Source organism: Benincasa hispida, chromosome 1 (assembly GCF_027475165.1).
Source record: "Benincasa hispida cultivar pf3 chromosome 1, pf3_genome.v1.1, whole genome shotgun sequence".
NCBI lineage: Eukaryota > Viridiplantae > Streptophyta > Magnoliopsida > Cucurbitales > Cucurbitaceae > Benincasa > Benincasa hispida.
Genome location: NC_143478.1, coordinates 49980415 through 50004817, shown reverse-complemented (window position 1 = coordinate 50004817; position 24403 = coordinate 49980415). Strand labels below are relative to the sequence as shown.

The 24403-nt window shown below is 34.8% G+C and overlaps 2 protein-coding genes across 3 annotated transcripts; both read left to right on the top strand.

Moving 5' to 3' along the window:
• The first annotated feature begins 368 nt into the window (after positions 1–368).
• LOC150038519 (uncharacterized) lies at positions 369–3700 on the top strand. Its single transcript, XM_090307719.1, has 2 exons — positions 369–912; positions 3498–3700. Exon 1 carries the CDS (start codon positions 511–513, stop codon positions 898–900), a length of 390 nt encoding a protein of 129 aa, XP_090163845.1. The 5' UTR covers positions 369–510; the 3' UTR covers positions 901–912; positions 3498–3700.
• Positions 3701–5360: 1660 nt separating this feature from the next.
• Positions 5361–10264, top strand: LOC120067497 (uncharacterized). 2 transcript variants are annotated; one of them, XR_005478991.2, is made up of 6 exons: positions 5362–6193; positions 6922–6958; positions 7063–7299; positions 7383–7430; positions 8133–8674; positions 9678–10264. XR_005478991.2 is itself a non-coding variant. In XM_039019048.2 (5 exons), the coding sequence occupies exons 1-5, from the start codon at positions 5892–5894 to the stop codon at positions 8613–8615; spliced, it is 1107 nt and encodes a 368-aa protein (XP_038874976.2). In that variant the 5' UTR covers positions 5361–5891; the 3' UTR covers positions 8616–8848. The 2 variants fall into 2 exon arrangements, 1 of the variants encoding a protein (XP_038874976.2); XM_039019048.2 differs by lacking the exon at positions 9678–10264 and having other exon boundaries at positions 5361–6193; positions 8133–8848.
• The last annotated feature ends 14139 nt before the right edge of the window (positions 10265–24403 follow it).

The window sequence follows — 24403 nt, the reverse complement described above, 5'->3', positions numbered from 1 at the left end:
TTTTTTTTTTAATAATGAAAATAATGGATCTCACACACTTTTTGAGCCAAACAAGAAATGGAGTTTATAAGAATTACTTAGCCTAAATTTCCCTAACAAATTGTATTCAAAACTAACGTAAAATTATTTTAAAACCCTTCTTAAAAAATATTTTTGAACTTTTATAAGTTTGGTTTTTTTTTTTCCTCCAAAAAGTACAAAAACATTTTTTATAACAGCGATATTTTAATGGAACATAAAACTTGAAACCTCCCCTTTCGATCCCACATAACATTAAACCTTAATTTTAAAGTCATAATCTATTTTCTCCCAAAGAAAAAGGAAAAGAAAAGAAAAGAAAAAAAAAAAAAAAACCAATTTCGCCCTACTCCGTAGTCCGTTCTGATTTGCTTAGGGTTTTGTGGCGCTGTTTGTTCTCCGCTTTTCTGCTGAGTTCGCATCTCTTTTTCATCTCCAAAGCATTCTAAGAGATACAGCTTCATCCAGTTTCTGAAGCTTCCCTCTGATTCGATGGCGTCGATGCTTCAAAAGCTCATCAGAAAATCCCCACCCACTAGATTAATTGCTGCTCTGGGTACCCAGACTTCTCAAAATCTCTCAACACCCTACATTCTTCACCAGCCGCATGATTTTTATAAGAAACCAGACGGGCATTGCGATTCTAATTTAATCTCTGTTTCTTCTTCGAATCCGTCTCACTTTTCCCAGTTTTACCCTAGTTTTCCATTTGGGCTTTGCTTGCCGCAAATTTCCTCAACTGGGTTGCTTCCTTTCGAGCCCGATGTCGAGCAGGACGATTCTCGGAGGTTGTGGGCTGATAGCGTGAAGAAGAAGAGGAAACGGAAGATGAACAAGCATAAGTACAAGAAGCTAAGGAAGCGGCTCCGAAGACAGACATAGTTACTTTGTTTGGTAAGACTAGTCTTTTTTTATAGTCTTGTATAATGGGCTAAATGCATTTCCTTCGTTATTGTTCTCTAGAGGAAAATTCTTAGATATAATCGTTTCAAGCTCAAGGCAAGCTTTTCACAGAACAGATTCGCTTTTCATTTTCCGAAATAAGTTTGGAAGTGTTCTGTTAACTTGAAGTAAAAATGATTCATATTAGTAAAATATCGATGCATTCATTCTGAGTAGGGTTTCTTGCAGATTTTGTTTTTATTTTGCTTTTGTTTTAAGATTGATACTAATGTAAGATGAAGGGTTGTTATCCAGTTTATTCCCACTGGATCTCTGTAATGCCTAAATTTTCTGGTAATACGATTAGACCTTATGGTTATGAATAATCAAGTTGCATTTGTGCTGGCAATCAAATGGTGGTACTGGCGATATATTTGTTTCTGTACTTTATTTTATCATCCATTAATCTATGAGCCTCCAAATGGCTTCTTCTTGTGTATGTTAATAAGTATGCTCTCAGAAAATTCAAAGAAACTGAGTTCTTTTGAAGTGGTTTTATGCTGTTTGATTGGCGGTATGGAGAGGGGTGATGGAATATTGATGTCCTTGAGAATTTTTCTTATGACAAGGACAACGCTGCTGAAACTTTAGACCATATAAAATTTTCACTAGAACTGATATATCTTCTGTTGTTGGACTTCTCCTTTGTGAACAGTTATCTTTTGTCTCTCGTCCTACTTCTACTTCAGCGCCAACCCCCCCATTCCTTCAAAAGAAAAAAAGAGAAAAAAAAAATTGCATTTGGACTTTCTTATTTTAACTGTAGTTCCTTTTTCTATGGATCTTGAAATTGATCACATGGGCATCAGAATGCAAAGAATTCAGGCCAATATTCCAATTAGTTTGCTCTATGATGAGTTAGTCTTTATGCAAGTTGTAACAGTTTGTTCTATTTGTTCTTCGATTGGTAAAGATGACTTTGGTTTATTCCTCTAGCAACCTTCTGTTTCTTGCACTCTGATTCGCATTCATATCGAAGCGAGTTATCGTAAATGTAACTTGTATAGAATCATGTTCCTCATAATTAACGGTCTATAATCTAGATATTGAAATTTTGCAGTGGTTGAAATCCTACTGGTTGGATAAATATCACTAAGACTCTAAAAGTTGATAGATAAGCACAATAGATGAGCTTGTAGAACAAACATTGATTCATAGGCTGGAAAAGGGATGTGTTAATGTAGGAAGATGCACTTCCATGTTGGCTAAGACTTGTTAGTTGAGGTAGCAGACACATACCTCAATGATCTGATATGAACTTTGAAATTGAGGTAGTAGCTTAAAAAGTCGTCATCATTCCTTCATAGGTGTGCTAAGGCCATAGTAATATAGGAAGATGCACTTCCCTTGTACTTGTAAACTAATATAGGAAGATGTTCGTTAATTTTGAAATTGAGGGAGAAGCTCGAGAATGCTCTAGGATTCGCTATTTCCAATATTTGGAACCAATTAATTGCTGTTGGGAGTGTATTGATGTAATGATTGAGAGGAGATGACAACGACCTGATATGCTTTGTTTTTCCATCTCCTGCTGTGACATATGAAAGATTTCTTTTCCAGAATGTATTGTCATTCTTGTTTGATGTAATTGAAGAGAGCTTGTTCCAATCACTAAGGTATGAAGTAGACCATATAAGCAGCCTCCATATTTTCGTACTTTACCACTTGGCGACTTTGTTTTCTTCTCGGTTCAATTTGAGTATGGTAGAAATATTAATTTACCTTCTGAATGGCCCCCATAAATTCGAAAAATTTGCTCATTCTTTTGATAAGAAAGACTCTTATACATGTTATTAGGCTAAAAATGGTTTGATTGGAACTAAACTGGTATAGCTGCTAAACCTGTTCATCGATGTGCTTGATGTATTTTGTGAACCCTGAACCTTTAGAACTAAGCAAAGAAATCTGTGAAGCAAATCCAGATTCTCTGCCACAGATGGGGGACATGATTCATCATCCCATCACTACAAAAAAAAAAAAAAAAAAAAGAGGTAGGATCACAGAGACCCACAACTTTTTTCCTTCCATTCTTTACATAAAACATGGGACCCCCACTCCCTTTATTCTGCCCATAGCTTCATTTCTACTTCCTAGTTATTTTTTCCTTTATATATAGTTGTTATTTAGTCAATTTCAAACATAAGAGGTTGACGTTTGCTTTATGATCTTGATTTGAAGCTTTTCTCCATAATTTTGGGCCCATGTATTGTGGCTGACATTATGACATGGATTAATCTTTTCTTTTTCATGAAAAAACTTTTTGTGGGGTCTAGAACAAAAATATTTTTAAATTTCAGGAAATCAATGTTTGTGATTAGTTTTGACTAAATTTTCATCTAGTACATGCATATCTCATATCAAGATCTCTCCTAAGCCTTTTTATTCTGTGAATTAAGTTTGATAAATTTAGCTGGTGAACTTTTTGATCTCTATGATTTCGATAGAGGAAATAATCATTCCCTTCCCATGTGCCTATTGTGAATTGTTTTCTTCACTGTAATTGAGAATGATTTTTACCATTGGCTGCAATTGGTCAGGTTGGAGCTGATGGGACTTGAGAGGTCAGGAAGAGGTTTCTTTCCTCCTTCACCGACGAATTGATTTGTTCGTTTATTTGCTTAGTTGAACAATTATTTACCGTTTGAATTTGCTATGAAAAAAACAATCAACCTGAGATATTAAGCTTGAAATGGAAAGACATGATACGAAATGTCGAAACGATTCGTCGTCGTCAAGAAAAGAGTAATTGTACCTAAATAAATTATAGGGAATACATCAAAAAAAAAAAAAAAAAAAAGGAGTGAAAAGAGAAAATATCACTTCATTCAACAGCATTGTATGGCCTCATGGTGTAGTAAAGTATAACATGTTCAGACAATTTTGCTCTTTAAGCACCAGCTAAATGTACAGGGAGACCGCTTGATGTTTGAAAGCTTACAAGTTTTTATGAATTCTTTTCATTACTAAATAATTTTGATTCAGTTAAAACCATTGTAACATGATATGTTTTGAAGAGTTGGTTAAATTACTACTTGGAGCTTTTAATGTTTATGGCTTCATTTTAATTTGGCTTCTATACATTAATTCAAATATTTTAAAATATTTTTGTTGTTACTATTGTATATAGGATTTAACTAAACCATTATAGGAAACAATTGACGATTATAATCACTGAAATGGTAAATTGATCCTTTCATTTTTTGTTTGGAAGAATAAAAATAAAAGAGCAGACACATTTGAATTTGAATTGAAAAAAAAAAAAAGTTAAATTATATATAAAAAAATTCTTAAAATATGTTGTTGGTTTTGATTTTATCTCGAACATTTAAAAGTTTCGTTCTAAATCTTGAATTTTTTTAGAACGAAGGCTCATTAAATTCATGGATGTGTTCACTTATGTGTTATTTAAGCGAATATATCTAAATGCATACGAAAAAGTAGGTGAGAGTAGGGTTAGGGTTAATATCAAATTGATGTATGGTTCACAAATGTGTATTTAGATTTGTTCACATGAACATATAGAAATATTTTTGTCTATAATTTAAGTTTACAATGGTTGATTTGAAATAAACTCTAAACTTCATGGGTTAAAATTAAAACTTATAAAGTTAGGGTATAAAGGAAACTTATAATTAAACCTAAAAAATCAAGATTTAATAGGATTACTTTATTTATTGAGTCAACTTAAATTAAATTAAAAATTGTAGATTAAGTTATGACTTAGTTCAACAATTGCAGAAGGTAGAAGATTGAACCATCATCATTTAATAAGGTTTATCTATGGAGCTATGCTTGCATCAAATTATGATATTGGTTCTTATGATTTCATCAAACTTCATAAACTTTATTTATGGTTATGTTGACTATGTGACTTATTTTATTTATGTAGTTGACTGCCAATTTGAATATGCTAACATCCAACATGAATATAACTATTGGTAATTGGCTTGTACCCCTATCCTTAGGGTAGAAGTTCAAATTCATTTACTCCACCAAAAAATGTAACACTTTAATTAGTTGAACTCTGCCTTAACTGATCATGTTATTGTCTAAAAATTATTTCTGAGATCCAACACGTCCTAGAGACAAAATCAAATATAAAGGGACAAATTAACCTTTTCCCTTAAAGAAAGTCATATACCTTCACTCTTTCGAATCTCTACATTAGTGTAGTATATATATTCAAGTCGATAATTAAATTTATAATTCAAACCTTAATTTTATTACAATAATTATGAAGCGGACATCACAATTGATATGGTAATTAATAATATGATACTTAACTAACGAATATTTAAAATTAATTATAAGAGTATAGCTCAATTGATACAGTATTTATATTATCTGCCTCGAAGTAAAAGGTTGGATATATATATATATATATATGTGGATGGATGGATAGATAGAGTAGAATGATTGATTTGATTTTGTTGAGTAATGATCAGATGAAGAACATGAGAGGGCGTGATCAAGTTGAAGCCAAATGGCAATGGCCATTTCTTGACCAAACCAAGCATCAGCAGAGCTCTGCGTCCGCCATTAACTTTCACTCCAGTACTGAATTCTGAGCCTTCAAATAATTCAACCTCCACACCCTTCTCTGGACTCTGGTCCACCATTCTCCCTCTCTCTCCTCTCTCTCCTCTCTCTCCTCTCTCTCTCTCTCTTATACATGGGAGAGAAGCCTTGATCCTTTGAGGAATGTAGTCACTGGATGAACATCTTCTGTACCCTTTTTCCACTGTCCCTATAAAGAAACAATCTTCTGGAAAAAGAAAAACAAAGGGTTGTGATTGTGAACCAAAGGAATGTCGGTTTCAATTTGAATTTCAATCCCTCCCACTTAAGAATAGTGCTCCAAATTCGATTTAATCAGTCCTTTCTTCAGTGTAAAATCGGAATTTTTTTTTGGGTTCTGAGCCGGCGGCGATATGGGTGGCGTTACTTCTTCCATGGCGGCCAAGTTTGCCTTCTTCCCGCCGAACCCACCTTCGTATAAGCTCATCACCGATGATCTTACTGGCCTTTTGCTTCTCAGCCCTTTTCCTCATCGCGAAAATGTTGAGGTTCTGAAACTCGCCACTCGCCGGAGCACCGATATCGTTGCAATCTATGTCCGGCATCCTATGGCGACTTCGACTCTGCTGTATTCTCATGGCAACGCTGCCGATCTGGGTCAAATGTATGAGCTCTTCATCGAGCTTAGCATTCACCTGCGTGTTAATCTAATGGGGTACTTTTTTTTTTTTTGTTTCTCCTAATTTCTTAAGCATTTGATTGGGTACTTCTTTCTTTCTGTTCTCTCTGTTTTGATATCTGGTTCTCTCTGTTTAGGCCTTTTGATCTTCTCCATTGATTTTAGCATTCAATTTTTGAAGATGATGATTTTGATTGCTTGCATTTTGTTTAATTTAAGCAGACTTAGTTGGATTGGAGGGTGTACTTCTCATAGAATTTTGTTGTTGCTTGGTTTCCTTGTAGATTTTGCTTCACTTCTCTAGCATCAACATGGAGCTTAAGTTCTGTTTCAACTTTTTGTGAATTATATTTTTGGTAGATCTTCCAATTTTGTGGGCATCATTTTCCCTATGTTCGTATCAGCTTATCAACTTATCGTTCTTTTAATCAAAGTTCCAGAGCTATATTTTGGGCTAATTTAGAATTCTTGATACGATGATAAATAGTGAATCTTAATCAATAAAATCATAATCAGGACAGAGAAATGGTACCCTTTGTCTCAAGGAATTTGTTAATTTATAGGTTATTTCAAGCACCGTCTGCAGGTAGGAAGTGATGTGAATCCATGCCCCATCTCATGATTTTCTGAATTTTAAAGCTTGTGAAGCTCATTTTGTAAAGATGGAAATTTGATCTTCAAGTCTCTGGGACTGCGAATCTAAAATTATCCTGAAACAATAAGAAGCAACTGTTCCTAATACTGCTACCTCTTACTCCTTGCAGGTACGATTATTCAGGTTACGGTCAATCATCTGGAAAGGTGTGTTGAAATTTCCTTCTGATGACAGAAACAACACCGTAGTCTATATTTATACAATGATAGAATCTTTCAAGTCTCATCTGAGACCTAATATTGTGTTGCAGCCATCTGAGCAAAATACATATGCAGATATTGAGGCTGCATATAAGTATCTCGAAGAAAGCTATGGTACCAAGCAGGAGGATATCATCCTATATGGTCAATCTGTTGGGAGTGGCCCGACTTTGGATCTTGCAGCTCGACTTCCTCGGCTAAGAGCTGTTGTTTTACATAGTCCAATACTTTCTGGACTAAGAGTCATGTATCCTGTAAAACGCTCTTACTGGTTTGATATTTATAAGGTAAAATTATTTTTTGATTTATTGGTTTTCATATTCATGCCATGTGTAGTAAATGGACTTTGTTTTTCTTTGGCTATGTGCAGAACATCGATAAAATTTCTCAGGTCAATTGCCCTATTCTCATCATTCATGTAAGTATGGTCTTCAACCTACTTCCTCTTCATGGCTTTGTACATTGTTATTTAACGTATGGGTTATGGATATGATTATGTTGCATCAGTGGTTTAATATTTTAATATATTTTGGTTGTTTCTATCTTCCTTAGTGTCATTAGGAAATTGGTAATAGGAGGCACTTGCTCTTTTTGGCTGTTAATTTGTGTAATGTTATGAAAAGAAGATTAAATATTTCTGTCCTGTTGCTTTGAGTAGAAGAAGAGGAAGCATCATCTCTCGATTTAGTTGGTTCAGTTTTCAAAATCATATACCATGAAAACATCAACGAAATTAACTCGAGCAAGAGTAGAATAGGATCCAAAGTTCAAATAGAGACGAATGCAACAAACCAAGTCCATTGACGAGTCTTTTTCTGTTTATCCAGGCCACAAACAGTATTACCAAACCATTAATTTTTGCCTAATCTAGTTTGATACCTCTTATGTCGCCATGATCTGGGCATTGTCGAAGATGACGGATATTACCAGATTAGGAAAATGGTGATCCTTAGATTTGATTTTGAACATCGGAAAGGGTCCAGATTTCTCTTAAAATTTTGTGTAATACTAATGTTGGAAAACTAATCTACATTTATGTTTGCATACCTATTTTTTCCCAAGTTCTGTGCAAGTATCCTGGAACTATTCAAGATTAATAGATCTTTACATCATTTTGCAGGGAACCTCAGATGACGTTGTTGATTGCTCCCATGGCAAGCAACTTTGGGAACTCTGTAAAGAGAAATACGAACCACTGTGGCTAAAAGGTGGAAACCACTGTAATCTGGAGCTCTATCCTGAATATATCAGGCATCTAAAGAAGTTCGTAGCAGCAGTCGAGAAACCTCCTTCTCAAAGATACAGTGCCAGAAAGAGTACAGACCAATATGAGCAGCCACGGAAGAGCACAGATTTTTTTGAGATTCCAAGGAAGAGCACGGACTGGAGAGAAAAACCAAGGCGGAGCACTGATCAACCAGAGAAGCTGAAGAATCACTCAAGTGCTACTGATAAGTTAGAAAAGCTCAGACTCTCCTTTAACCATGGGGAAAGGTCTCGCAGAAGTGTTGATTGCCATGAAAAGTCACGGAAAAGCGTCGATCACCAGTTGGAAAGAGCAAGAAAAAGCGTTGATCGGCTTGATAGAATATGGACTGGGTAATTCTTCCTATAGATAGACTGCAAGATTCAAGGAATTGGGTGTGCATTTGCAAGGAAAAGGTTCATTTAGTTTTTCTTTCCCCTAATTTTATTCCCTGCTAGCCGCTGCTGTGTAGTTGGCTTATCACAGCCTATAATATTTAAACTATCGTGATGAATGAGAAAAAGATTTGGTGTCATTAAAGAAAAACTGATTTCTTGACACAATGAGTAAATATTTTTCCCTTCTTCGGATTTTCAAGTCTTATGGAGAAGCCCACTTCTTTAGTTTCAGATTTATTTATCAGCTTTCCACAACTTTGTTTGAGCTTTGTTCCCAACAATATTTCACTTTCGTCCGAAATGAATCGTAATCTAAAGGAAGCCCTTTCATTTACCATTGCTATAGGCTAGGAAAACCCAACTGGCTCGAACAGTGTTTGAGTCCGAGGAAGCCTTAGATTCGGCCCTTAGCATAACATCTCCAGCATCTTCCCATTGCCTCCCTTGACTCGGAGTAAAAAGAGGTAATCCTAGGGATTGGTAACGAATGAAAGAGCTACTACTTCTCAAACTTAAAAAATATATCCAAATTCAATTAGTCCATACATCTTTGAACTTTTGCTCAAACAAATCATCTATTTGTTATTTTTAGAGCTTACTTTTTTACGATTTTCTGGGATGTGTACTATCTTATGGGTTTTGTGGGATGAGCGGAATAGCAAGGTGTTTAGGGAGGTGGAAAGGGACCCTAGTGAGATTTGGTCTCTTGTTCGCATATTTCTTTGTGGACTTTGATTTCATAGACCTTTTGTAACTATTCTATTAAACGTTATTTCACGTAGTTGGAGTCTTTTTGTAGGGGGAGCTCCCTTCTTTTGTGGGCTTTTTTTTTTTTTTGTATGTACTTGTATTCTTTTATTTTTCCTCGATGAAAGTTGTTTATATATATATATATCCACACAAACCAACATGAACATGATAGAGGTTATGTTCACACACGAGTCAAAGAAACAAAGTACAATGTATCATGTCAGTTCTTTCGAAATCGAATATAAGGATTCATCATCTTGTATTATTGTAGGTGACAAAGACAGCCTAGCTAGATGGTCTGAATTCAAAATGTAGAGATGATTATTACAGAGAAGCCATAGTCAAAGGTTGATGATGATGAAAGGTTGTTTATTTAATCCCAAAAAGTGTTGGACATTGAAGACATTTTGGCTTTTGGAACATGGGAAGAACAAGAAAAAAAGAAGCATGCGCTGATATGAAGAAGACTGCATTTGCAGGAAATAAGAGGTGAGGATTTGACTTTTTGTCTCAACTTCACTCTCTTTTTCAAAGCTTTCTTCTGCAGAATCTATGTGATGTCTGGTCTCCTAAAACAACATTATGGAATGCTTTCAAAGCATGTCCCTTTCTGGCTGTCGTTTGACCTTATAGTTCTTCCCACCCTTTGCTCAATGCTCTTGAAAGGATTAATGGTATCGGCTTCGAAATCGTTCTTCGGTTTTTTATGACATGAGTTTTGCATATGATCTTGTTTCAACTTATTGTAACTAATTTTTTCAACGTATCTCATATTTGCCAAGTTTGTTTTGAGTTGTTTTTGTTACCATACTTGTTAATAGTGATTGCAAGTGCGTAATGAGTTTAACATTTACCAAATCACCTGGATCATTGTGTTGCAATTGCATATATGTGAACTATTTCCCATCATCATGTCATTATTCTTAAAAAAATTGAAAAAAAAACGGGATTTTGAAGCAATGTTAGTTGATAGAAGGAGCTTATTTATATTATTGTTATATTCAGTTTTATTTATTTTTATCTTTTTTTTTTTTAATTTTTAATTTTCATGTATATTTTTATCACAATTTATCTCATACTATATTATTTTATTATTATATCATTTTTAACTATTTGAAATACATGGTTGGTTATCAATCTTTTTCAAAACACTTAATTGCAATATGAGTTAGACGATTTAAACTAATCTAATGTACATTGTTCGGGCAAAAAATGATGTCGTTTCAAGCTTAACCAAAACAAATAAAATTTGTAAAACACTTACAACTACTGATACTAACAAATGGTGGAAGGACAAGATCGATCCTCAGGGAACCTCTTTTAACTAGCAAACTTGATTCTTGAATTCCAAAATGGGGGGAGGTTGTTGGATTTTTAGAAACAAAGTAAAACTAAGATTTCAATGTAGAAGATATTGGGGAATTATGTTGGTTAGCCTAATTCAATCCTTGGCTTAATTGTATTTATGCAATTTAATCATTCCATAACTCACTAGAGATATGCCCTAATGTTCCAATTAGTTAATTAACCCTAAAATTGTCAATTAGTCAATTAGTTAATTAATCAATTTTGCATGAAACTTTAATCAAATTAAAAATCATCTATTTATAGATGAATTACATGCAAATGAATTTAATCATAAAATGACACCAAGCCACATTTGGTTAAGTGGGGATTGAAGTGGGCAAATTAGTGGGGAAAATCCAACTTTTTCCACTAATCCAATTTATTCCATTTAAAAATTGAAATTTCTCAAATTTTAAAAAAATGAAATTTAATATTTGAATTTTGAATTTCATAAATTCAAAATTTGATTTTTATTTAAAATTAATATGAACTTGCATGCTTATCATGTAAAATTAATGTAGCTAGAGTGCTTAAGATCCAAATTGCTTCAGCATATTAAATGTTAACACCATCAATGCTTTAATCGTCTGTAACACTAAATTATATGAAATAATTGAGCACTCAATTTATGTTAATTTTAGCTTGGTGGGTGTTTTTTCATGAGATGAATGTTGTGGCTGTTGGAATTTGTTGGGTTTTATGTCCTAAAACTCGTGGCTTGTAAACAATAAAATATTTTCTATATTCAATAAAGTTGTTATTGATTTACTAATTTGTAATCTTGAATCCAATAAACTTAGAACCTTTGGCTATATCATGAATACTTGGAATTTACGTAGAAATACAAATACGATCAAGTTCGAGTAAATAACCAAAAACGGTCTATAGTATAGGGATAAGGCTGGGTACCTTATCCTAAAAACACTATTGGATGACCCACTTTGTGTTTTGATACAAACGATGTGATATTGAATTGTTCATGTGGAGACATGTAAGTGAAGGTGTCCTACGTAATAAGTTTGCATAAGACCGGACCTCAAAATAGTCACGTTTATAACGCCTTTTACTGTCAAGACTGATTATTTCAATACGATGACCTAGGTAACTCGATTTGAATCCTGAGCCAACTATAAAATCATGTCTATTCGGGATTAGCCTTAGAACTACATGGGTGAGAGTAGCCCAAGTTCGGCGCTCAATAAGTCCTCAATTTTAGGGGTAAGATTAGGTAGATATTTGGGAACATAGGGTGCGAGATGGAATTTACTCCTACCTGCTTCTCGAGATAGTAGAAAGGTTGTTCCCTTAAGTGCTGACTCTAAGTCTTGAACAAGGGGCCCCACCCTCTCACTGGATTGAGAGGGGCTCAGTTTGGTAGTTAGATCCCAGACCAATTGTTCATTAGGGGATCAATGGAATTTAAGGAACAAAAAAATAATTACAGGAGTAAAACGATAATTTTGACCTAGCTATAATTACGAACGACTTGTGAAGGATCGACTTATTGATCAAGGTTATATTATGTGAGCAAAAATATATCTATAGTGAGGAGATTGCAGCTACTGGGCTTTAGTGGAGCGTCCAGGTAGTTAACGATTGTTGGTTAACTAGGTTAAAGAGTTTAACCGGTTAAACTTAGATCATTGGAGCACATGATCTATAGATCCATTAGGTCCCCCTGCTACCTCATATCGGGTTAATCTTTAGAGCAATGTGATGAGTGAATTTGAAATGTTCGAATTCGATTAAAGGAATAAGGGTTAGTTATATATGATGTACCAAAAGTCCTTTAATTATGAATTAAACAACAAGAAACATTGGAAATATTTAAATTCGGCTTATTGTTTTTGAGAGAAGTTGGGATTAAGTGGAAAAATATTAATTTAATATTTGATATTAAATTAATTTAAATTAATTGAAATGTTTAATTATTTATTATTTAGTTAAAATGTTTAATTAAATATTATTTAATTTAAAGGTTTAACTAAATATTTAAAATTATTTTATTTAGAATTAATTGTTTAAATTAATTTTAAATCCAAAGTGAGTTTTGGAAGTTCAAATTAAAAAATTGAATTTTAGAAATTTATTTTAAATGGTTAATGGATCTGGTTGGATTTTTGACTAACCTTCTTGCTTAAACACTCTCTAAACCTACATTTGCCACATAATTTTCACCAAACAAATTGGCAAATTTGTTGTCAATTTGTTGTTAATCCTAATATTCATAGTTTCTTCTATAAATAGAAGAAAAAAAAGGATAAGATTAAGAGAGGATTTTGATGGTGAATTAATGCTAAATTTCCCTCTCAAATTTCTTTCAACCAAGAACACCCAAATTCCAAATTTCCTCAAAATTCATCACAAATTTGGATCCTACAATTTGTTTTAAGGCTGGAGAATAGAAGGGAAGACTCTTACGGAGGTCCATGATGTGTTTGTGATCAAAATCTGTAAGGGATAGAATCCCGCAGCGGAAGCGTTTTGTTATAACGCATTGCATCCCAAATATCGATTTTACATTAAACAAAATCATTACAAAATAGAATATATAAACATGTAAATTAACATATATTAGGGAAAAGACTAGAACGATTCTTACCTTTGTAGATTCCCAAGTGCCACGAACAATCCTCTCCTAGTTTTAATGAACAGATCTCCAACGACCTTGATCACGAACAATTTCTTGAACAATCTTGAACACTACCACGAGCGTAATCTCGTTATTCTCTGGGATTCTAATAGAGGGATAAGTGGTATTCAACTATTGGGAGAGGGAGAGGAGAAAAGGGTTTTGGAGAGTAGAGAGAATTTTCTTTACGATTTAGAGAAAATTGTGCACAATAACACTATGGTATTGTGTATTGTGTTTGGTGTATTTCACTATATTCCTAAAGGGCCATAAGGAGGTCTTTATATAGAGAAGGATCAAACCCTTTTCCTAATATTTTCCTTTTCTATAATTAATTAAATAACATTTATTTAATTAATTAGCCGATTTAATTAAATAATATTTATTTAATTAATTATCCCAATTAAATAGCACTTATTTAATTTTAATTTGCACAACAATTAACTAACTATTTATACATTAAACCCAATTTAACATATATATATATATATATATTTAATTATCATGTACATCCTATATATATGTGCACAACTTCTCTATTAATTAATTCTTTGTGAATTTAATTCACTTGAATTAGTTAATTTGAATCTTATTCAAATATCACTTTCCAATTTAATTATAGATCATATTCATGATTATATATTAATCACATTATATAGTTTCCTCAAATTGATTTGAACAGTTCAAATTATCCCTCTTAAGTATCCTCTAGTGAGCTAACGAGGGGACTTCATGGACCTGTAGACCAGAAACTCCAACAATATGAGATTAATTGGCTAAACTCATTAACCAAATTAATCAATATTTGAAAACTGTGAGTACACTCTACTAATGACCCACAACTGCACTCTTCTCACTATAGATATATTTTTGCTTCTATGGATATAGACCAATATTAGCAAGTTAGTCTTTCACGAGTGTTCGTAACTCCAACTAGGTCAAATTATCATTTTACCCTTGAGTTACCTTTGACTCCTTAAGTACCAGTGTTCCCCTAATTAACAACTTGTTTATGGTCTAATCAATAAATAGAAACCCCTCTCAGGCAGGGTAGGACCTTTTATTCAAGTCCTGAAGATACCACTTAAGGGAACATTCATCACTTACCCTTAAGACGGGAAGGAGTGAATTTTATCTTATATTATTATGTTCCCAACTCCCCACTCAGTCTTGTCCTTAAAATGGTAAGCATATTGAGTCGACGAACTGGACACCCTCATCCATGAAAATCAAAGGAAAATTCTTCTTGAACAGGAGTTCATAATATACTCAGAATTAAGACTAAGTCGCCTAGGTCATCTTATTGAAATAGGAACCTAACTAGTCAACAGTGTTACATCTCCACTATTTCGTGGTCTAGTCTTATGTAAATGCATTGCATAGGATACCCAACTCACTTGTCACCTACACGAACGCGTTGAATCATTAAGTTTGTATCAAATACAAAGTGGGTCGTATCCATAGTGTTACCAGGATAAGGTACTCAACCTTATCCCTATACTATAGACCTTTTAAGCTGTATCTTGAACATTGATCCCTGTATGTCTCCACATACAGTTCAAGGCTCATAAGACAACCTTGGATGTTAGTTTATTGGATTTAGAGTTATTAAGACGAAATAGACAACAATACAAGCAATAACATTTATTGAATTAACGTCCATAACTCTTTATTGATGACGGTCAATTAATAATATTTACTATTTACAGGTTTTAGGGCATAAAATCCAAAAAAATTCCACTTGAACTAAAACTCTAGTCAGTAGGTTATACACAATCCAAAAGGTGCGATAATGCTAAATACAATAAACTACGATATTCATATTGTTGCCGTTGATGCCCTAAATCTCGTTGGGTCTAGTAGTTTGTAAATATGTATATGAACAAACATTATGTGATGTAATAATATGAGATATTTTTTTCATTACAATCTTTGATATATGAGATTTTTTGTTGCATTAACCACAAACCAATAAACTAAGATCCCTGGTTATCGTTGTAACTTAAGCATGTATGTGATGACATACAAGTGGATCGTGTTTTAAGTGATAACCTAAATGGTTTGTAGTAGATGGATAAAGGAGGGAAACCTTATCCTATTGACACTACGAGTGTGGCCCTCTTTATAGATATTACAAGTGTTGTAAAGTACTACAAATGGTCTGATCCTGACCATTCATGTATTAGACATGCGAGTGGGGATGCTCAATACAAAAGAGTTTGTCTTAGACCGGACCACGAAATGTTTAGTCTCGTTATATAACGTTGTTCATGATAGAGACTTTCATTTCACTAGGATGACCATGGGTAACATGACCTTAATCCTGAGTGAGTTGGGAACTCCTACCTATGAGAGCAGTCCTTTGATTTGTATGGGTGTGAGTGGCCAGATCGCCGACTTAAACCTACCACTATGGGATCCGTCTGATTGGGGAGCTGGGAACTTAGTTACACAAGACGAAATTCACTCCTTCCGATTTAGGGGTAAGTGGATAAATTGGTCCCTTAAGGGCTGATTCTAAGACTTGAACAATGTGGCGCCACACCTTTTCTTGGCCCTAGAAGGAATTCCTCATAGTAGGTGATAAAGAGTTGACCATCATGGGAGAACATGAAGTTTTACAAGAGAAAAATGAAGCTCAACAAGCTTAATCGAAGCTCATGCTGAAAATCCATGGGGAGTTTTCCAAGTCAATTTAATCATGATGCAATGATTATGTCCCAAAAACCAATGATGAGCTAGAGCTAAAAAATTTCTAGAAGGATTAAATGCTTGCTTTGAAGATAAATTTTCAGCCAAAGGTGAAGAGTTGCAACCATTGAAGCTCCAAGAGTCATTTATTTGGTCATCCAAAAGGCATCATGAATCAAAAATTCAGATTCATTTACATTATTAACATCCCATGTATTTAATTAATGTTATGAATTTACATTATTAGAGTAGTTGAAAGGGTGTTAGATGAATGTAGCCAATGTAGGTGGAAGGTTGCATCCTTTCATGATGTCTATTCAATTAATTTAAATAGGGTTGCAATCTCCACATTTAGAAGGACACTTTGAATTTGAATGAAATTTCATTAGAGTTTATTCTCTCAAGCTTTATGTTTTTTCTTTGTATTCTTGTGTTTAGAATGCATGTATTAGAACTTTCAATCTAGTTTGATCAATTAGATTGTGGAGAGTTCGAAATCTTGAAGTTAGGAACAAGTTCTCCTTTCTTCTTAATCATCGATCAATCTTTCAAGCAAATTTATTTAGCTTTCTTGGGGTTGTTATCATTTTGTTTATTGGAGGTTATTCTTATTATCGTTGTGGGGGTTCACCTAGAATAAAAAGGGGGAGAGGGGGGGGGGGGGGAGTTCTCATACGTGATTGAGGTAGTTCTCTTTATCATTTGGTATCAGTCTTCAATTAAGGTAGTTTTCATACCTATGATGTATTGTTCATTAGAGGAATCAGTGGTACTTAAGAAGTTAGATGTAATTACATGGGCAAAATGGTAAATTGGCCCGACCGTACTTACGAGCGATTTGTGAAGAGTCATTGTACTGTTGATTGGTTATATCCAATTGACACATAAATATATCTGTAGCGCGAATAGTGCAGCTGTCAGTCTTTAGTGGAATGCCTGACATTAACGGATATTAGTTAGTTATTCACGTATTGTTGGATCTTCAAGTTACAGATCCATAAGGTCCCCTTGGTAGCTCAATGGATTCAATTTGAGAATCAATTTTTAGGTTAGTTTGAAATGTTCAAATTAACAAGAGAAAATTTGATTATATATGATATAATTAAACTGTATCAATTATATAAGATATAATTGACTTATGTATTACATACATTGATTGGAGAAATTATTTTTTAATGCTATAAGGGAGAAAAAGAACTATGGTATATATATTGCATGAGATGTGATATTAAAACTATAGGTTATGAATATATTGATTATATTTATAATTAAATCAATTATAGGATAATTGATTACAGTTTTTCTCTCATAACCAACTTAGTGGGAAGTTGTGATCAGTTTGGTAACTGATGGTTAAAATGAAAATCGTTTTCATTTTTACACAATGAGATCATTTCGATATTATGAATCATGCGATCAAAAGATATAGCTACACGATAGCTTGAAAGCATATATGATTGTGTAAGAGTTTTCTATACGATAGTCACTTATCTACTAAATGATCGAGTATACTGTCTATATGATAGATTAAAACCATCTCCCACTTACTTGATCGTCTACACGATCTAAAAATTCTTCCTACCCTATACCAAATCCCATGGAGCACAACTCCTGGATTCTCACACCGAGAATACCAAGGTAGCCTCCTGTGGTGTCTTCTTATTGTTCAAGGGACGAGTGGAGATTTATTCTTGTTCGAGGAGATTGCTGAGGAGATTACTGTTTGACTGTAGATTCGTTTGTGTTGGTGAACGATCGTGCAGTAAGTTCGAGGGAGCGAGAAGAATAGTTCTTCAAGGGTAAGTTCACTTGAACCTTCGTATTTCCCTTTTGTGGCATGCTTAAAGTTTTGCATAACTATTATTGTTTGATTGTAAATGTGTATGTTCTGTCACAATGAGATTTGGAACGATCTTGCTTCCGCTCATGGGTCTCTTTGTTAAGAGTTCCTTCAATTGGTATCAGAGCTAGGTTGTTCTGATAGTCCAAATTCCATTGATGTATTAAATTACATTACAGTCTTGGTGGGTTTTACATAGTCTGCAATACGTTTAAATGTTAGATGTAGTTATGGATCTGAATCGATGGATGTTTCGAGATGGTTGCCTCTGTTCTTTAAAGCTTTCTTTACATTTCAAGTTCATTTGTAACGACCCCTGTGTTTTTGGGTATAATGTTCTGCTATTGGGTTTGTATTCAAAGTGTTTGAGTCTGTAAGAGTCATTCGTGAAGAAGCTTCAACGCATGAAGATTCCATTCTAATCGTGGAAGAAGACCAAGAGTTGGTCGTATCGTGTAGCCCGAGCTATACGATCGTTTAGATTTAGTTATGTGATCGTGTAGAAAGTTCTACCTAATCATGTAGTATTTGCTAAACGATCGCATGGCTGATGCTGAACGATCGGGTAAAGTGTTTACTCGGTCGTATTGCATTGGCTACTCGAACGTGTAGATGATGAGGTAAACGATCGTTGAGGTTTTAATTCTCATCGCATGGTAGGCACGCGCACTAAATGATTGAGTCAACCAACATGCTTCATCGCATAGTCCCTGGTTACTCGATCACTTGGTATACAATACTTGATGCATGCTCCGTGATCGTTTAGACGATCATGCTTCACAGCATAGTTTTCGTCTATACGATCGTTTAGGCGTGCATTACACGATGTGCGCTGCATGATCACGTGGCCTTCATGCTTCATCGTATAGTCATAGGCACGTGATCCATGCTATACGATCGTTTATTCTCGTTCAACGTCACTAGACGATCACACGGAGCTGCTATACGATCAAAGGAATGATGCTTCACTCGGGCAGTTCAAGACTCGGTTCGCCGGTTTGAATCGGTTGGCTCATTAAATTTGTAATAGATAGCTTTATCTTTTCTGTTTTTTGAGGTAATCATCTCAGTCCATTGATTCTTGATGAATGTAAATGTGATGTATGTTTATTTTTATATGTCATAAAGTATGCCATATAGTTTTAAATCCACCATAGGTTATGTATTTTTCATGCATCATCTATATAGTGTAAGAGTTATGATATAGTAGCTAGCATGACTAAATTACTTTAAAGCATGCTCATGCATCATATAATATAAGAGTTATATTTATGCATACATCAAGCATATCCATGCATCATCTTTATATTATAAGTGTTATAGTATAAGGGTGTATGAAAGCATGTATGCTTGGTTCATTACATGGTTATATAAGAGTTATATATAGTAATGAATGAACATTGCATGAGACATGACACATAGGTTAATTTATAATAGTTATAAATACCTAGTCTAGCTTAGCAATATGAATGATTTTGATTGTTTTTTTTTTTTTTTTTATAAGAGTTATATTAGAAATTAGAACTAAAATCAATGAGAGAGACATCCATGCAAACTTAGGTTTGATCAGGTTTTAAAAGAGTTTTAAAATTTTATGGAGATAGACCTAAGATCACGGTTCTAATGAGACTAGAAACGTAAGTTTAATCTTTTAATTGGTTTAATAGGATTAAATTGACTAATATAGTATTAAATATGTAGAAAATCTATCTATAAGGGACCTTTTGTCTAAGACAGGTTTTGTTTAGGCTGGGGTATTTAAGGTGATGAAAACGGAACATTCCTACCTAGGAACTTACCTGGAAAGGTGAATTAGATAGATTTGAAGCATGCATGCAAATTCGATGATAGTTTGTTAAAGTGTTTAATGGGGCTTGATTCGAACTTGTTTAATTATCAAAAGCAAGAGTTGTTTTTGAGCAAATTAAACTCAAACTTAGATAAAATCAGTAGCTAGATTGTCTAAGTTAATGAATCCCTAGGTAGAACATTTAGTGGGAGGTACTTGGGGTATATGATACTTCACTTAAACCTTTACACGTTTCTTCCTAAAGTTCACACCGTGAGATCTATCCTTGGCCTCGTGACACCCTGGGAGTGTCCCCCTAAAGGATGGTGTTTGGATAGGTCAATACCAAGGTGAACGGAGAGAATGTTCATAGTAAGTGGGAACGGGACGTGTGACAACATATCCCACGGTCTCTCTCATTAGGTTGGATAACGTTTTATGCATCGCCTTGAGGCACCTTGGGAGTGTCCCTCTAAAGGATGGTAGTTTTGCACGACTCTTTATCTGATATCCTGTATAGGATAAGGTCTCTTTAGTCTCTTGTCCTAATCTTCTTTTTCCCTACGATGGGCGCATTAGGGCAGGACTCTAGGGCCTAAAATGAGGGGTTACACTTACCGGAATTGTTAAAGGTTAACATATTCTAAACTGAAAAAATGGTGACTATTAGAGTAAGTTACAAGAGTTGTTTCTGTTTAATGGTTGAGAATGTCTCATCCCAGTGAAGGGACACTTGATCACCCCATCGATGACTTTTGTCCTGCCTTGCTAAGGCATCATTGCAAAATAGATATCTTTAACTTAGGGTACATTAGAACTATTTTTCTAAAACCTAAAATTGGTGTTAAAAGTGATAATGCATAGAATTATTAAGTTCATTCATGTTTGTTTTAGCAACTTTTAAGTATGGCAACTGCGACATTAGCATTATTAGCCGCCGAAAAATTAACTGGTGACAATTACGCTAGTTGGAAAAACTCAATACTTACCATTTTAATCATCGATGATCTTCGGTTCATCCTTATGGAGAAGTGTCCTCCTATTCCAGCTTCTAATGCTGCTTGAAACGTTCGAGATGCATATGAGCGATGAACATGGGCGAATGAGAAAGCCCGAGCTTACATCTTGGCCAGCATAAACGATATCTTGGCCAAGAAGCATGAGCCCATGGTCACTGCACATGAGATCATGGAGTCCCTAAAGGGAATGTCCGGACAACTGTTTGGGTAGCTCAAGCATGAAGCTCTCAAAAGCATCTTCATCTCCAAAATGAAGGATGGTACATCTATTTGAGAACATGTTCTGAACATGATGTTCCACTTTAATGCCGCGGAGATGAATGGGGCCCGCATCGATGAGGGCAGCTAGGTTAGCATTGATGGAACACGAGATATACGCAGCGAAAAAAGGACCTAATTACACTTTAATTGCTTTTAATTTAAAGGAAATAAGCATGCAAATGGAGGAAAAAACAGTAAATAAAAGTGGATAGGAAACAACCTTTGTAGCTCCCGAACAACGCTTTTCCTTGCTGAATCTCGATCCGAACTTTTCTGGACCACCACTAGAGTTGACTTACTATCCTCTAGACTCAGAACCGAATTGTGGGACTCGATGGATGAAGAAAACCGAGAGAGAGAAAGAGATGGAAAAATAAGAATGAATTTGGGTTTGGGTTTTTAAATTTTCAGTACAATTATGAAAACTAATTTTTGCAAAAATGGCAAAAGTCTTTAATCCAAATTCAAAAGCCCATTTTATAGAAAAAAACCATGCAATATTTGCATGAAACAAATCCATAAAAACCCAACACCTAGAATCCATTATCTAAGTGGGCTTAATGTCTCCACATAAGCCAACACCTAACCCACTATTTTGTTAGTGGAATTATCCAACAAAAGTTTGAATTTATCTAAGTTTGAATTTATCTAACCCACTATAGTCAAAGGGCAAAATAGTCATTTTGTCAAAGTCAAACTTTGACCAAAAAGTCAATATTTTGACTTTTTATGATTTTTCTCGTGTTGATTAATTTTGACCTCCCGAGCATGAATCCACATTCATTTTCTCAAAATTCAAATCACATTTGAATATAAGGTCGGTCAAAGTTTTACTTTCAAAGTTAAAAGTTAACTCTTTGACTTTTTACATCTTTGACCATTTCCATTATTTCCGAACTTCCGAATATGAACGTATTCATATTCTTGATATTTAAATCACATTTAAATATTAAAGCTGTATCTCTAAACTGAAGAACCGACCACTATATCACATATACTTGTTGGTTTCTTCCTCTTCACCTAATTCGAATTATTCTATCATACTGTTATAAGTTTATTCCATATGAGCTAGTAGGGGAACCTAATAGACCTATAGATCATGGGCTCCAACGATCCGAGATTAGCTGGCTAAACTCTTTAGATGGAGCTAATCAATATTCGTTAATAATGGGTCATTCTACTATAGTCCCGTAGTTGCACTCCCCTCACTATAGATATATTTATGTCCATTTGATATAACCATGATTAGTAAGCTAATCCTTCATAGGTTGTTCGTAATCTCGGCTGGGTCATAAAAACCGTTTTACCCCCGAGACTACATCTTATTCCTTAAGTTCCACTGATCCTCTAATGAACAATTGGTTTAAGGTCCAACCTATAAACCGAACCCCTCTCGGGCAAAGAAGAGGGTGGGGTCTCTTGTTCAAGACTTGGATTCAGTACTAAAGGGAACAACCTATCTACCATCCCTATAACGGGTAGGAGTGAATTCCATCTTGCACCCTATGTTCCCAGCTATCCACCTGATCTTACCCCTGAAATGGGAAGCTTATTGGGCTAGCGATGATGAGCTGCCCTCACCTATGCAGATCTAAGAATAATTCCGAGTGAACAAGAGTTTATAGTTAGCTCAGGATTAAGATTAAGTTATTTAGGTCATCAATTAACGAAATAGTCAGTTTTATACATAAAGCGACATTTAGAACGTAAAAAGTGACTATTTCATGGTTCAGTCTTATGCAAACTCATTGCATAGGATGCCCCCATTCACATATCTCTATATGAACGATTCAGGATCACATCGTTTGTACTAACTACAAAGTGAGACTCATCTATAGTGTCCCCAGAATAAGGCGCCCAACTTTATTCATATACTATAGACCATTTTGGCTATATATTTGAACTTGATCCACATTTATGTCACTACATAAAGTTCAAACTACATTAAATAGCCTCAGGACCTTAGTTTATTGGATTTAAGATTATAATTTCAATAACAACTTTATCGAAAAACAAAATAGAATATGTTTATTAATTTACAAACTACGAGTTTTAGGACATAAAATCCAACAAGCATTATTCTGCAAACGTTGCCAGAAATCTTCCTGCCCTTCCTAAGCAAGGTTGTTCTGAACAGAGTTGATTACACCCTTACAACTCTCCTCAACGAGTTGTAGACATTCCAATCCTTGTTGAGAAGCATGGAGAAGACAGTTGGTGAGGCAAATGTTGCTTCATCATCTAAAAAGTTTCACAAAGGTTTAACCTTAGGATCTAAGTCTGTACCTTCTTCTTCCAACACTAACAAGTGGAAGAAGAAGAAGGGTAGTAAGAGGAAGGGGAAGACACCAGCTAACCCACAACTTGCTGCACAGTGGGGTAGGCAACCAGTGCTGATTGAAAAAAAAATGTTTCCATTGCAACCAGGACGGGCACTGGAAGTGAAACTGCCCATGTTAGCTAAAGGAGAGGAAGAAGGCTAAGGCCAAGGGCAAGCAAGGTAAATGTGATTTACTAGTTTTGGAAACTTATTTAGTGGAGAATGATGATTATGCCTGGATTATAGACTTTGAGGCCACTAATCATGTTTGTTCTTCTTTTCAGGGGATTAGATCCTGGTGGCAGCTTGAGGCTGGAGAGATGATGATGTGAGTAGGCACCGGGCACTTCGTCTCCACTGTGGCAGTGGGAGGCATCCAGTTAACTTTATAGAATAGGTTTATCATTTTACATGATGTATATGTTGTTCCTGAACTAAAGAGGAACTTAATTTCTGTAAAGTGTCTGCTTGAATGTAAATATACTCTCAACTTTTCAATGAATAAAGTGTTTATTCTTAAAAATGGTGTTGAGATATGTTCAGCTTTACTGGAAAATAATTTGTATGTGCTAAGATCGTTAGCAACAAATTCATTCCATAACATAGAGATGTTTAAATCCGCCGTAGCTTAAAATAAACGATTTAAACTTTATCCTAAAGAAAATGCCCAACTTTGGCACCTTTAATTAGGGCGCATAAATCTCAATAGGATTGAGAGATTGGTGAAGAATGGATTTTTAAACATGTTTTAAGAAAATTATTTACCGGTGTGTGAGTCATGCCTTGAAGGTAAGATGACTAAAAGGCCTTTTATTGGAAAAGGTTATCGAGCCAAAGTGCCTCTAGAGTTAGTACATTCAGACCTTAGTGGTCCAATGAATGTGCGAGCTAAGGGAGGTTACGAGTATTTCATCACTTTTACTGATGATTACTCGAGGTATGGGTATGTTTATTTGATGCAACATAAGTTAGAATCCTTTGAAAAGTTCAAAGAGTTCAAGGCTGAGGTTGAAAACGTATTAGATAAACGGATTAAGACACTTCGATCAGATCGGGGTGGAAAGTTTTTGGATTCTGAGTTCTAGAACTATTTAATAG

Bases quoted from the DNA above. Each gene is read 5' to 3' on its own strand.
- LOC150038519 (XM_090307719.1), top strand. From the start codon at position 511: ATGGCGTCGATGCTTCAAAAGCTCATCAGAAAATCCCCACCCACTAGA.
- LOC120067497 (XM_039019048.2), top strand. From the start codon at position 5,892: ATGGGTGGCGTTACTTCTTCCATGGCGGCCAAGTTTGCCTTCTTCCCG. The intron at 6,959-7,062 runs GTGTGTTGAAAT...ATTGTGTTGCAG, and splicing joins ACGGTCAATCATCTGGAAAG to CCATCTGAGCAAAATACATA. The intron at 7,431-8,132 runs GTAAGTATGGTC...ATCATTTTGCAG, and splicing joins GCCCTATTCTCATCATTCAT to GGAACCTCAGATGACGTTGT.